This window comes from Pteropus medius, unplaced genomic scaffold (genome assembly GCF_902729225.1).
Source record: "Pteropus medius unplaced genomic scaffold, Ma_sr-lr_union100, whole genome shotgun sequence".
Taxonomy (NCBI): Eukaryota; Metazoa; Chordata; class Mammalia; order Chiroptera; family Pteropodidae; genus Pteropus; species Pteropus medius.
The window spans coordinates 1,250,700-1,266,002 of record NW_024340701.1 but is presented as its reverse complement, the minus strand read 5'-3'; the positions used below and the strand labels follow the sequence as shown (position 1 = coordinate 1,266,002).

The 15,303-nt window shown below is 49.8% G+C and overlaps 1 protein-coding gene and 1 long non-coding RNA gene across 3 annotated transcripts in view; one reads left to right on the top strand and one right to left on the bottom strand.

Moving 5' to 3' along the window:
- Nucleotides 1–15,303, bottom strand: part of RNF220 (ring finger protein 220) — a 189,040-nt gene that overhangs the window by 6,832 nt on the left and 166,905 nt on the right. The window contains exon 2 of the mRNA XM_039884128.1: nt 4,587–4,719. Within this exon, the coding sequence (XP_039740062.1) occupies nt 4,587–4,719 (133 nt within the window). The remainder of the gene's footprint in view (nt 1–4,586; nt 4,720–15,303) is intronic.
- On the top strand, nt 1,853–3,976 carry LOC120619677 (uncharacterized). Of its 2 annotated transcripts, none has more exons than XR_005657596.1 (3): nt 1,853–2,331; nt 2,835–2,937; nt 3,726–3,976. It is a non-coding gene; the product is annotated as an uncharacterized LOC120619677 (long non-coding RNA). The 2 variants fall into 2 exon arrangements; XR_005657593.1 differs by having other exon boundaries at nt 2,835–3,105.

Below are 15,303 nucleotides of genomic sequence, written 5' to 3'. Positions count from 1 at the left end.
CCCGCCTCTCCTCCAGAGTCACCCAGCCTCCCTCTGGCTCCTTCCAGCCCTTTTAAAGCACTGACCAGAGAGCTGGCTTCCCATTCTAGAGGCCAGACCTTGCGGTGGCTCTGGAAGCCTCCCAGAAAAGATGTTTGAGCTAAGGCTTCACCAAGCCAAGCCCCACCTTCATCTTTGTGCAATCTCTCCGTGTCTAAGGTTACTTCCTTTGGGTGGAAACTCTTGCCTGAGGGCCACAGAAAAGTCTGGGGTAACCCTCCCCAACCTGCCCTTCTATCTTCAGCCCCCATCTATATTCCTGCCTGTCTATCAGCGCACACCCGGTCACCCAATCCCCATCCCAGAGGCAGTTTACTTAGCATGCCTAAAGCCCTGTACATCATCTCCTCCTCCCCTCAGAATTTGCTTTTCCGCCATTATCCTTCCCAAGTCAGAAAGCTCTTTCTAGGAAGTATGCCACAAGTCATCACTTACATTCTCTTGCTTCTTCCTCCACCAGTCTCTCATCATTCCCTCTTCCCACTGCCACTGACATTGTGCTAGGTCAGTTTCATCATCTGTCCCTGGACCTGCCCAAACTCCTCACTTGCCTCCCTGCTTCTATGCCCAACTCATGTCTCACACTGGCCTCCAGAATGATTCTCCTACAGCTCGGCTCTCTGATCTTGAATATAAAAGTGCTTTGAAAAGTGTAAGCCTTTGCCAACGGGAGTTCTGACTCTTCTTCCTGGAGGTGTCTATGTGTCCATGTGCTTGTGGGAAGCCGTTTGCTCAGGGTGTGGATGTTGGAATGGAGGTGTGCGTGTGTGCCTGTATGTCATGTATAAATGTTTGTACCTGTGTCTGTGAAAAGCAGCCAGTCCTAGTTTGGGAGCCGGAAGAACCCTGCTTCTCTGTGTGAGCCCTTGGGGGTATCTGAAATAGCAGCCTGCTCCCAGAGGGCAGAGGGAAGCAGAAGGCGCAACACTCCACGCCCCCTGAAGAACTGCTTGGGGAGCAACCATGTGGACAGTGACCGTTCTGGGTGATGAAGAGGTAGGCTGAGGATGAGGAGGGATGGCAAAGGAGGTGAAGGCAGGGTAAGAGAGAGAAGGGGACAGGTGGAGAGAAGATGAGAGAAAAGAAAGGAGGGCAGCAGAGAGAAGGGGGCATGGAGCAGAGGGGAAAGGGAGGACTGGAGAGCTGGAGAAGAAGACTTCGGCCACGTGCCACATACAGGGGATGCCTTAATTTGGGCTCTGCTCTCCTTCAGGACTCAGTTTCCCCAACTGGGAAATGGCTGGTGGAAGGCCCCTCCCAGCTCACGGAGCTGCCGGCAGGAGAGGAAGAGGGAGGGGTCTCAGGAGCCAGGTGCCACATCTTTTTCCATCCGCCTCTGTTCTCCTCCAGCCTCCCAGAGCGCGGGCAGGGGCGGGGCAAGGGCAGCCAAGGCTGAGGCCCTCCCGCGCTAGTCCGCAGGGAGCTGACACGCTCCTAGGGAATTTATCACGCACCCAATTACAATGTTAATTGGCAAGTTCCTGAAATCAATTAATTCGCAAATTTTTTCCAATTAAAAATCCAGATAAATCACGAGGGCGGCGGCGGGCCGGTCCATCCTGCAGTCCGGTGGGCTCAGCGGCCGCACAGAGGGGAGGGCGGAGAGGAGAGGGGAGGGGGCGGCGGGCGCGGCTGCCCTTGAACGCCTTTGCCGGCCGGTCCGACTGTCAGCGCGCCGGGCGCGGCGGGGCCGAGACAGATAAAACCATCGACCCGTCGCCGCCAGCGCTTCGGCTTTATCGATCCGACGGGAATTTCACTTGCTGTGCATATCCCGCTGTCCGGCTGTCAGACACTGGGTGGGGGTGGGGGGCGTGCTAGGGGTTAGGGGTGCTGAGCTGGGCCTGGACGTGAGGGGCACAGAAGTGTGAGGCAGCACACAGACGTGAGAGGTGATGTACATGTGAAAGCTCTGGGTGGGGAAATGGACTTGGGAGTAAGGCTGTGGAAGTAGGGGATGCTCTGAGGCGATGCGGGGGAGAAGGGATGGGTGCAGGGTCATGGGTGGGGGTGGAACAAGAAAGGCTGTGGGCAGAAGTGATGTCCTGGGCAGTGCAGGGGTGGGGCCATGGCGACTAGGCTGTAGTGTGGCCCCCAATGAGGTGGCAGAAAAACAGCTTGGGCTCCCATTCTCCAGACCCTTGAGTCAAGGCTCTGCAGGTTCCTCCATCTCTGCCTCTGTTTTCTGTTCCTGTTGAGGGGAAGTCCTCCATTGGGAGCAAATTACCCCCAAACCTTCCTGGATAGCCAAGGTATGAAACTCAACTGCAGTTCGCTCTCTGCTCCTTCCAGGTTAGTCCCAGGTGGGTGTCTATGAATCTGTGTGTGTGTGTGGGGGAGAGCTTTAAGAGTATGTGGGCTAGAGTCAGAGTGTTTGAGCACGAATCTTATCTTTACCACTTTATTAGCTGTGTAATCTTAGAGAAGTCACTTAACCCCTCTGTACCTCAGTTTTCTCATCTGTAAAATGTATTAATTCTTACCTACCCCAGAGGGTTGTTGTGAAGATTAAATAAACTGATGCCATGTAATACTACTGTATGCTTTGGCACATAGCGAGTGTTCAACATGATTATTATTATCATAGTATGGTCTTCTGTGGTAGTTTTAAGTATTCCCACAAATTCTTTGACACTCTCCTACAAGACGTAGAACTCATAGAGTTTTGTTCTCCTCTCTTGAGAGTGGGCTGGACTTGGCAACTTGCTTCTAATGAACGGAGTAGAATATATTGGAAGCAATAGTGTATGACTTCTGAGACTAGATTATAAAAGGCACTGTGGTTTCTTCCTTAGTTTTTCCCTTGGATCACTTTCTCTTTGGAAGTCAGCTGCTATGTCACAGGGAAACTCAAGTGGCCCATGTATCAAGGACCTGAGGCCTCCTGCTGACAGTCATGTGAGTGAGCCATCTTGGGAACAGATCTTGCAGTCCCAGTCACACCTTCAGATGACTGCAGCCTTGGCTGACATCTTGACTGCAGCCTCATGAGAGACTGCGTCAGAAGATGCAGCTACCTATGACTACTCACCTAGGCTGTTCCTGAATTGATGGTCCACAGAAACCGTGAGATAATAAATGTAGTTTCAAGATGCTCGGGTTTGGGGTAATTTGTAACACAGCAATAGATAAGTCATACTTCTTCCTTCGAAATTCACCTCGGGCCTCACATCCCTCAGGAGGCCTTCTCTGCTCTGTGCTGGGGTTGGTGCCTCCTCAATGCCTCCCCACAGCTCCAGCCCTTCCTGTAGAGCAGCCTCTTTCCCCCTGGGTTTCTATTGCCTGGCTCCCATACAGTGAGCTTCTGAAGGCAGAACCATTTCTAATTCATCTTGGGATCTCCTGCGCCCTGCACGGGGCGGGGGAAGGGAGGGCAGGTTACGTGAGAGGGTAGAAGGAAGGAGGATCAGCTAAGTTTGATGACTTGAACTGAACTGGTGGGCAGGCTGTTCCCTTGTGGCAGATAGTATTTTCCAAAGTCCTTTCTCCCATCCCACATGCTCTTCTATAACATGAGCTTGTCCTCCCATCAAAAGGTGGGGTGAATGTCCCTTCCCCTTGAATTTGTGTGGGCTAATACTGCCTTCCAAGAGAGTACCACAAAATTGAAATTAAGTGATTTCTGAGGCTAGGTTATGAAAGGTGACCCAGCTTCTATATCGTTAATTATAATATTTGTTTTACAGTCTTAAGCTGCCATGTAAGAAGTCCAACTATGCCATGCTATGACAAAGCCCAGGCCACATGGAGAAGCCAAATGTAGGTTCATTGGTCACAGCCCCAGCTGAAGTCTCAGCTGACAGCCAACATCGACCACCAGACATGTGAGTGATGGAGCCCCCATGATCCCAGCTCTTAGCCATCGAGTCTTCCCAGACGTCCTGGAATAGAAACAAGCCATCCCCTCAGTGCTCTGTCTGAATTCCTGACTCCACAGATTCCATGAATATAATTAAATGGTTGCTTTAAACTGCTAAGATTTGGGGTAATTTGTTACACTCCTATTCTTCCTTTGATAGTCTGGCTCCTTCACAAGATTGTCCAGGAGGCTCTGCCCAGTCCTTCAGGCAGGGAAAGGAAGGTAGGGTGGAGCAATGGGGAACATGCCTCAGCACATTCTCAAGATTGTCATCTTTCAGACCTGGAGAAAGGAGTGCTTACTCTCCCAGATGGCAGCACCAGGCTGCACTTCTGGTGGGGCTACCAGGCCCAGTCCCTGCTTCTGTTACACTACCCTGAGGCTCAGCATGGCCGTGTAGGGCCTGTGGCATTTGCTCATCCCTTTCTAGCTCCCCTTGTGCCCTTTTGAGGCTAAGGCCTGAAGAGAGGTCACTCTCCTCCCATCTCCAAAAATAGAGCAAGAAGGGAAAGGCAGCACCATTCAGCTGAAGGATCTGAGGATTGAAAGCAGAGTAGAGGAGAATGGCAGCAGGTCCTTGTTTTCTACCTAGAGGCTGGGGTGTGGGCCGGCAGCTGTTCCTGGGACCTGTGGCTAGAACCTTCAGTGGAATCCTCTGGTAAGCAGGCTCCCCTTGCAGGTAGCTTACCTGGTGGGAAGTTGGGCCAGCTGTTCCAATTCTTGCTCCATATGCTCCTGCAACTCGCTGGGCCTCAGCAGAACCTGGCAGATGGGGCAAATAGGGGCCTGGCTGTCAAACAATGCTGCTGCCTTTTTCTTACCTGGTGAGGGAAAAAGAACAGATAGAAATATAAGCTGGGCTGCGGCTGCCTCCTATGGCTTCTTGGTCTAGAGGAGGGGAACCTAAGGGTCTCGGAGCCCTCAGAGCATCATTCTTTGCAGCTCCAGAGGCTGTGGCCATGACTGGCCCTTCCTCAGCCAACTGCACCTCTTGGAAATCTATTGAGACACAATCAATGCTCTGTGCAATCAAACCTTGATCACTTCATTTCACACAGGTTAGTGAAGGTCTTGGTTTAATCATAACATCACCTGAAATATCCGGTGCCCACTCTGTCTCTCTTTTCCTCACTACTTTTACACTCCCTAAATCTGGAGAAGGAAGAAAGGAGGAAGAAAGGAGATCCATTCCTGCAGTCATTCAACAAACATTGTCTGCTGTCTGCTCTGAACCAGGCCCAGTGCAGAGCAGTGGGACACAGGCTATAATCAGATCTAGTCCCTGCTCTTGGGGCCCTCACAGATGAGTGGAAAAGACTGAAAAGGACTCAGCTAAATGTCAGGGTAGCATTCTCTCCCAGCTCATCACTTTTCCCCAGGGTTGTTTCCATAGCCCCTTCTCTCTTTATTTTGCATGTAGGATGATCTTCTTCCTCCTTATTGCTCTAACTCCTACCTGTGCCCTGTTGACTCCCGAATCTGTATCTCTACCCCAGATCTCTCCTGTGTTCTCCAGACTCTAGACTCCTGTATCCCAACACCTATTGAACATCAATGCCTGGATGTCCCCAAAGAATCTGAAACTCAATAATCCAAAACCAAGTTCTTCAACTTCTTCACTCCTCCCAAACCTGCCTACCTCTTCGGCAGGGCCCATCTCAGTTAATGACACCTGCATTCACCTAGTCTCCCAAGCCAGTAACCTTCGCCTCATCCCCCACATTCATTTAACCACAAGGTCCTGTTCATTCCTGGAATCTATATTCTCCCTGTTCAGGTCTGGCCACCTCTCATTTGGATAACCTTACAGGTTTCTTGTGAATCTAACAGATTCTGGGTTTTCCCCCTCCAAAATGCCCTTATAATTGTGTGGGAATACACGTGCGTCTAGCGCTGGCTATGCTGGTTTGCAGGCCAGCTGGGAGCCTGAAATCTGTCCCCACTCTGTCTCTGATGGTAACCAGAGAATACCATGGGAGGAGCCGGAAGTTTGCCTGTGCTCCTCCCTTGGGATGCCTAAACCCCTTCCCTGGCCACTCTCCCCACTCAATGCTCCTCTAGCCTCTGCTTACAGATATTTGGCGGAGGAGCCCTATTCATCTAGAAACATCTCCGCCTATCCATGTAAACTCTGATTATAGAAAGGACTTCTTTAGCCCAGGTCTTTCTCCCTGCTGCTTCTCTCCACCAGTGCCCAGAAAGGGTCAGAATCAACTTTCAGAGAGATAAAGGCAAGCCATCTTGCTGACTAAGATGGTTGCTTGAGTAGGATTGCCAGATTAAATATAAGATGCTCAGGTAAATTTGAATTTCGGGTAAATAATGAATAATTTTTAGTGTAAGTATGTCCCAAATGTTGCATGGGACATATTTAGACTAAAAGCTATAATTTTTCTAAAATTCAAGTATGCCTGGATGCCCTATATTTTTATCTGCTAAATCTAGCACCCTATGCCTGAGGGAGCTCCCAGTTCAGGCTAAGCACAAAACCCCACCTCCCTTTAACACAAAACTGAGGATGACCATGGCTCTTCTGGGTGCCAAAATTGAGTCTTCTGGGAGCTCAAAGGTTTGTGTCTTGAGCAGTATAAAAAACTCTGGGTTTGTGCCTTGAGGAGTATAAAAAAGAGAAGCCTTAACCAAAGACATGAAATTTTAAGTTGTGCCTTAGAAGTATTCTAGGCAGAGAATGGGAACAAATGAATGAGTGAATGAGTTGTGAGTTCCTTGTGGGCAGAGGCCATTTGTTATCCATCTTTATATCTACAGATAATTGAAAACAGACTCAGCATAGACTAGATGTTCAATGAGGAAGTAAGGGAGAGGAGAAGAGGAAGGGAGAGAGGCAAGGTAGCAATGAAGAACAGGTTGTCTTAGAAGCCAGATGACCTTAGTGGAGCTGGGATGTCAGCTGGGGAGGCTTTGTGTGTGTCAGGTTGGGGTAGGTAAGGCTCTAGTCTAATTGGCCAGGTCTCTGCGGAGGGAGAGGGGCCCTACTGATCATGTGCCTTGGTGGCTGTATCTCAGATGCTCAGGGGACAGCTGGAAGGCAGCTCCGAATAAAAAAAGCAGATGTGGCCCTGGTCTGGGAGGGGGGAGATGAGGATTCTAGTCTCAGCTCTGCCTCTAACTTAATTCAGCCAGAGAATCTCAGAGGTGAGTGAGACCCTAGATATTCTCCAGGCCATTATCTTTATTTTACAGATGGGGAAACTGAGGCTCAGAACTGGAGGGGACCCCTGTATTTGGCTCTTGATCAGATTGCTTCATTTATTCATTCAGTAAACTTTATTAAACAATTATTCTACTTCAGGTATTATTCTAGGAGAAACTGGAGTTCAGAGATAAATAAAACACATTCCTGGCCTCAAGGAGATCACAAACTCGTAGGAAAGCCAAAAAGGAAAGTTGGTGATACTAGTCAGTGCAGCCCTGGTCAGGGCTGAGGAAGGCATGAACAGGTGCTCCGGGCGAGGGGAAGGAAGGGGCCAGAGGAGGCAATGCTTGATGGGAGGGTCAAAGGGGAGGCAGTGCTTGATGGGAGGCATGAAGGATGAATAAAGGAGAGTTGACAAGGCTGTTGAGACAGATAAAATTGAGGCAGGGCCTGGGAGCTAAGGGGGAAAATGGTAAGAGAGGGACTGGAGAAAAAGTAGGATCTAGGATGTGGAGTCTGAGCCGAGATGGAAATATCAGGATTTCAGCCTCTTTTAACCTGGGATGCCAACTCTGGCTCTTAGGGCTCTTAGAGCCCAGATTCTTCCCTCCAAGCCTGGGACGAGGTATCAGCTTTCCCGTATACCTGTTCTCAGTTCATCTGCCTTGCTGCCATAGAGATCTACTTTTCTGAGCTTGGGCCTCAGTTTCCTGTTGGGACAATGGGCCGTCTTCCTGGTTCTCAGCTTCAGGAACAGCACTGACAGGAATCAGCAGAGGGACCCCACAGCCTATGCCCTTCATCCCCAACCCCATTTTCTCAGAGGTTAGAGTGGCAGGTGTCAGCATGGCCATGGGCCTCCTGCTTCCCCTCCCCCGCTGTGTTCCCTATAATTTTATATTGAGACCTGTGGTCATGACGTGGGTTTTACTGCACTAACGACATGGCCTGCCCAGGTTTAATGACAAAATCCATACTCTGGCCCTGGGCCTGCTCCTCGTTTGCATAATTCCCAGAATACAGCTCCCTGAAGCTTTTGACCTGGGCCATTACAGTGGCCATAAAACGGGCCATAAAACTGCTGGGGATGGCCAAAAGGAGGGGGCTATGGTATTTCGGGGGTGGGAACGAAGTTCTCAACCCCCTACTCTTCCTAGGCCTGAGAAGAGGCATCATCTGGTTCTTTCCTTCCACAGTTCCCAGAATCTAGGAGTCTATCTCAGGCCGAAGAGGCCTCTGGAAATCCTTGGCCCAGCTGCCCATCTGATGCAGAAATCCCTTCTGCCAGCATCACAGGAAGGTAGACCAAGCCCACCAGGGGCAGTCTGTCAGAAAGCATCTTCTCCTTGAGCATTCCTTACTCCTGCCCGGACCTCCCTCCCATCCCATCCCATAGCTGGCCAAGCACTTTACCACACGTGGGTTTAGGTCATTCGGGCCTAGGTTAAATCCTCTCCCTCTTTAGAAGGCCTAGCTCCCCAGGGAGGTCAGGAGCCAGGCTGAACAGCATAGTGGGGAGACGTGGGCAGCTTGAGGGGATGGGGACAGGGACTGGGACGGGCTGTCAGTGCTAAAGATGATGAATGGGGGAGGTGAGGCGGGAGGCCCAGTGTTATCGGCAGTGGATGGCGGGCGCGGGCGCTCGCCGCTCCTGCTAATCCCCGGGCGCTGCCTCAGCCCTTGCACTGATAACGAGGAAATGGGACTGACAACAATTTTTAGCTGAGAGATTCTTCACCAAAATGCCAGGCGGCCGGAGGTCTGACAGCACCTGATTGAGTGTGTGAGTGTGTGGGGGAAACGCCTGCAGCCCCCTCCCCTCCCATGCAAAGATGGATCGCTCATTCCGCCTCCCGTCCACATTCATTACCGCACCTCCCTCCCGCCACCCCAGTCCCTGCAGCGCCTGCCACCTCCACTTCTCTGCCTGCCGCAGGTATCCCCTGAAGCAGGAGAGCAGGAAGCAGAGGGAGCCCTGGCCCTATCTTCAGCCTTAGGCAGGGTATTTCAAGCTCAAAGAGCTGAGAGTCGACTGTAGAGTCAGAGCTGAGTCAGGCCTGCCTGGAAGCTCCCTAGCTGTGTGGCTTCTAGAGGGTTTCTTTCCCTTTCTGAGCTTCTCCACCAGAAAACAGAAGGCTCCTACAGGAAGTGACAGTCTGTGGGCTGTTAGGGGAGATGTAGACCTGCTGAGGAGAGAGGAGAGGTCAAGCCAGGTAGCCTTTTCCTTGCCTGGACCAGGCTCTGGCCAGTCCAGCCCTCAAACTTTGGAACAAGTCCTCAGATACCTGGGGTCCCAGATCAGTCCTCTGCTGCCCCCCTCTGTTGGGAACTGCTGACCACTGGGAGCAGGCAACTCCAGCGCAGCTGCTCCTTCTCTGCCATCTTCCACCGTGAGGCCTGGTGCAGAACTAGACACTGGAGGATGACGGTGTCATTCAAAGGGAAAGCCTTCCCTTCCTAGATCACTAACCCATGTCCAGCCCCGCAGTTCCTCACCATGTGATGGACTCTCTGGCTTGGTCTGTTTGGTTTTGTACCAGTTCTGTTGCCTGCGATTCCATTCTTGACTCTTTGCTTATTCAAGCAGCAAATCCTATCTCCATGATCTTTTCTCTACAGACCACAGAACGCAGGTTTGACTGCCTGGTGTCTGACTTAAGAAGGGGGAGGGTTAAAATAAGGGTGAGGGTAACTCTGGTGACAAATGGCAAAGGAGGTCGGGACTTTTAAGAGTATGTACATGTGTCTACGTGTGCGTTTGTGGGTACACACATGTATGTCCTGCCCTTCCTCTCCCTGCACTCCCAATAGAAGGGCATCTATTTCCTAGTAACCAAGACACAGAAGAGCCTTCAAGCAACATTCAGTAGAATTGCCTCCTACTAGCTATGAGACCTTGGACAAATCACTTAACATTTCTGAGCTTTAGTTTCTTCTTGTGTGAAACAGGGATAATTACTAACTCCTAGGACTTTTGTGAGGATCCAGTTAAATCAGGGTGGTGTACAAACGATGAGTCATTATTATGTCTAGTAGGACACCAGCACAGTTTGTCATTTGTGTCTGTATTTACCCCCTCTGACACCAGCCTGGCCTTGCCCTGTATTTGGCCTTCTTCCCTGCTATGATCAAGATTATATACCACTCAGAAGGTACACTGGCCCTTCTGCCCTCCAGGGAGTCCCTTCTTTCTCTCCATATATCTATTTATTGGTTTGTATATCATTATTCATCCATCCATTTATCCATTAATAATAATAACTGTTTATTGAGTGTTATTATATATTAGGCTGTAGGTTTAATGCTGTACTCATTTTATCTCATTTAATCCTTACGATAGTCCTGTGAGGTTAGATATTATTATCTCTATCACACTGATGAGGAAAATGGAGCTCAGTACAATGAAATGACAGACTAGAAGGTTCAGAGCAGGGATTTAAATCCAGGTGTTTCTGCTCCAAAGCTAGTGCTCTTAACGACCGCACAGTACCCAGCTACCTACTACCCAACCATTCACCTAAGTAATGATTCGATGATATTCAACAAATGTCTTTTGGATACTAATTGATCTGTATGGGTCTGCTAGTATGAATGCCAGGCAACAAACAGCAAGACAAACATATTGTCTGCCCTCAGGAAGCTCAGGACCCAACAGTGGACAGACATATTAAACCAACGTCCTCAGGGCGGTCTTAGAAAAAGGAAAGTACATGGAACTTGTATACCATCTGATCTGGGAGGTGAAGGAAGTGACATTTAAGCAAAAACTTGAAGGATCCGTGGGAACCAGTCAGGCAATTACTGTGGAGAAGTGGTATCCTAGGTAGAAAACAGTGTGTTTGAAGGTACGGGGGTAGGGGCGGGGAAGCCTAAGTGAAGAATTGAAAAGAGTCAGTGTGGCTGGAGTAGAGAGAGTGAAGGGCTGAGTGTTGAGATATGATGATTAATGATTTGGTTATTTTTTAAAACATACGAGTGAGAAGCCATCAAAGAGTTTTAAGCAGGGGAGTGACGTATCAGACTCGCATTTTAAAAAGACCGTTTAACTGCAAAGTAGAGAATGCTTTAAAGGACAAGAGCCAATGCAGAAAGGCTGTTTAGAAAGTTATCTCACTAAATCAGGTGAGGCATAATGGTAAATTTTCCTAGCACAATGACGATGATGGAGACAACAGAAGCAGATGAAATGGACGTGGGGTTAAAGGATAGAAAGGAGTCAAGGATGAGCCCAAAGTTTCTGACTGGTGCAATGGCTAGGTGGTTGACCGTTCACTGACTTGTGGAACCGGAAGATGAGCAGCAGGCTTGGTAAGGAAGAAAATGAGTTCAGTTTTGGATGTACTTAGTTTGAGGAACTAAGACATGTTAAGATAGCCCTATGAAAATGCTGAGTAGGCACTGTATGTGAGCCAGAGCTGGAATTATAGAACTGGAGACATTGACACATAGGTAAGAACTGAAGTTAACTACTGCATTCTCTGTGCCTAGAACAATGTCTGGCATATGGTAAATGCTCAATAAATATTTATTGAATGAATGAATAAAAGAATGATGTTACGAATAGGTGAGATTGCTTAGAGAGAGAATATTCTGTAAGAAGAGGCTGGCACAGAACCCTGAGTAACTGCAACAGGTGGAGGAAGTTTAAGTCAGCAGAGACTAAGAAGGAATACCTTCTTTAAGAGGAGGATGAAAACAAGTGTGATGTCATTGAAGTCAAGAAGGGAAGAGTTTCAAGGAGTTGGGGGAGTGTCATGGATAGGGTCACATGCTCCTGAGAGGTCAAGAACATCAGCCATGGAAAGTGTCCCATCCACCTATGGTATCCACAGTACAATCATCTACCTGCCACTTCACCCATCCTTCATCCATCCAAACCACCTCATCCACTCTCCCTTCTCACTCATCCCTTTCCTTCTTTTCTTCTCTCTAGAAAACCATGATTGGTGCCTCTGCTGAGTGTGGGACAGGAAGAGTTAACATGCTGACAGACGGCATTTTTTACCTTCAGTCAATATGAACGAGGCCCCAAGACTATGATTCCAAACATCTGGATTTCATCAATATGTGATCTGTCATCGTATATTGGCATTCCCCAGTCCCTGCGCCAGAGCAATGCGGCTGGTTTTATTAATACGTCAAATACATTATCCGTGTAATACACTTGTCTGGCTGGGGCCTCCCGCTGGGGCGGGGCAGTGGATTTGAATGTATGATGAATCAGTTTGCATTACATGTTCGTAAGTCATCATTTGTCAGGATTAATAGGCATCCCTGGTCGAGAAGGTGGGGGAGGGGAGGGCAGAGAAGAGACATGTATTTAGCTGTGGCCCATACTTATCTGCCAATTACCAGAGATGTCCTGAAAACAGCTGTGCACTCTTCTGCCCAGACCCCAGGGCAGTGGCTGGTGCTGAAGGGGTAGAGGTGATATTTTTAGCAGTTCCAGAGTCATCTTGTACCAAATAGGCTTATTTGTCTCTGCTTTGGGCTTGCCAACCAACCAAAAGGAATATGGCAGGATTCATTTGCACGAGCTGGCTAACTTACTCATCCTTTAGGACTCAGAATTTCTTCATCTACAGAGCCTTCCCTGACTCCCCAGACTGCGTTAGGTGTCTCCTCTGTGTTCCCAGTCTCTCGTGCTACCTCTAGTCACATAGTGTTATAGTTGCCTATTATGGGTTTGTCACCCCCTGTAGACTATACATTTCTTGAGGGCAAGGAGTAATTGTTTACTGCTATAGCCCCAGCATCTAGCAGAAGGCATAGCCCAAAGGAGGAGAATAGTAGTAGTTAATGTAGAAATCATAAATATTCCTTGAATGAGTGAATAATGATCATTGACCTACTAAACCCCCCAAAGATGCAGATGTTAGCTGGGAGATGTCATGGGGTTTTCTCTGATTTCTTGCCCCCACCCTGACCCTGGCCTGGTCTGGTCATCTATTCTACTATATATGTTTTTCTTCACTGGCTTCTCTTCCTTCCATAAGACACGTGTAGACCCCCTTACACATCACCAGGTTTCTTATGTGACATACATAGTCAAATATAACGCATAGGAGTGACATGTTGATTGCCCACATACCTTTGCCACATTCCCTTCTCCCTCTACTCTGCCGGCAGAAGCTCAGATTGGCACTGCCGACTTTATATGGCCTCCTGCCAGCTCTAGGTCCTTGTGAAACAAGAGCCTGGCTGGTTCCCTGACCCCTATTGTGATGAAGGCTATATACTGTCTCCAGCAACAGAGGGGCCCTGCATTGAGCCAGACATGGCTCCTGGGTGGCCAGTGGCAAACATCTGCAAGACAGTGAAGTGGAGGTCAGCCTGTGGATAGGTTTAAGCTCAGACTTGGGCTCGAACTGGAGCCAAGGGACAATCAAGGTCTCTTAGTCTCGGGCATAAAACCTGAACCCTTGGCCCCATGAACTTCTGCGCCAGCCAAGTGCACCAACCAACCCATTTAGAGGCTGGTGGGGCTTCTGGGGTCACAGCTAATCCACACTGATGACCTTGGCTGTCCTGAACACAATTGCAGCCTCTCTCCTCTTTTGGAGTTACAATTCAGTTCCCCTCCTCCTTCAGCTAATAACTTCCAGACAGTGCCCTGTGCTGGGCCTGGGCAGGTGGGGCCTCCCAGAGTTCCCTGGGAGTAGGCTTCACAAACTACAGAAAAGGGCCCAATTCAGGGAAATATCCACACATGGACATGCACACATATCCTTTCAAATGTCAACACATATGCACACATGGGCATTGGTGCACACGGGTGCTCACACAAGTGTAGGTATTTTTTCACACCTAGATAAACACACTTGAGCACCTGTGCATACACACAAGTATAGACTGAGTCTACCTGTATTCTTTTGCCAGCATGCCCACACACTTCACTCTCCCCTAGTGTCTTCCTTGCCAAGGAGCCAAAATGCTACAACTACACTGTTTAAAGTAAAGTAAATCCAAGCGTGCTTTACCCCCTGCTGGCTCTGACTATGGGCTTATAAAAATGAAGTGGGAACCTCCGCAGCTGTGGGCAATAAATCGTGAACTGCTAAGGAGGGCAGTTACCTGCTTTCTAGGCTGGCGGGTGGAATTTGGGGCACTGATGACAAGTGCCTGCCAGGCTGGACAGTCAGTTGGCTAGTGGCTTGGCCTCAGGCACTGCCTGCTAACCCAGCCCAGGCCAGCTGTCTCCCACCGACCTGTGGGATCAATAGACTCAGAGCCCCACCAGATGAGCCAGGACCAAGAAAAGAGCAGAGAGAAGTCGAGGAAGAGAAGGGCTGGGGTGGGCAGAGTGAGCAAGACAGCCACGTGCGGCTAAGGCTGAGGGGAGCCCTCGCATCTGGAGATCAATTAGCATCAATTACTGACTTCATTTAATTGTCGTCCAAGATGAATTTGTCATTTTTAGCTGGGAATTAATGGGAGACCTTCACCTCTCCCTGGCAGCAGCTGTGGAGCCAACAGCGGTCACCTCAGCCTCCTAGGAGCCCTGAATCCTGCTTGGGGCTGAGGCCAGGCAAGGGTAGGCAGCGAGTGGGGCTTCTGCTCCCTGGGCATGCTCCGGCCTGCCCCTAGTCCGGCCGGCCTGGCCCGTTGGAGCCCGGGGCCAAGGTGGGGGCTGTGGGTCCTGCATAGCAGTCCTTCGCAGCCTCTGGCTTCAGCCAGAAATTAATTTGCTGGGCTGAGCATGTTTACCTTTTCCCAGCAAAGGCGAGACAGTAAACAGCGGACCGGCGGCTGAAATTGAATTGATAACTGCATCAACGTGCCAGATAACGCCTAAAATAATACGCCGATAAGGAAATTCGATTTGATTTGCTGCCGCGCATCAGATTGGCCCCATCTGTAGCTGCCTGTAATCATTTTCAATTGCGTTGGGAAACCTTATTTGTCCTTAAATATTTCTGTCATTTTTCATTGCTGGCGACAGATCCTTGGGCAGGTGGCAGGGGTGCGCTGCCTCTGTGGGCGCAGGGCGGCGGCCTGAGGAGGAGAGGTGGGGTGGACTCGAAGGGAAGGAGGCAGGGAGCAGGCAGCCGGGCGGTGACAGCTGTTCCTCCAATCAATCACGCTGTCGACAGGGAGGGACGACTGGCTGGCAGAAATTGAGTTTGCCTCACAGGGGACGATTGAGCAAATTAATAGCCCATTAGCCAAGCAGTGACCTGAGAAATGAAGGTGCAGGGGTTCCTGCTCACTCAGGCCGGCTGGGGTGGGGCAGGGCAGGAGAAGGGTC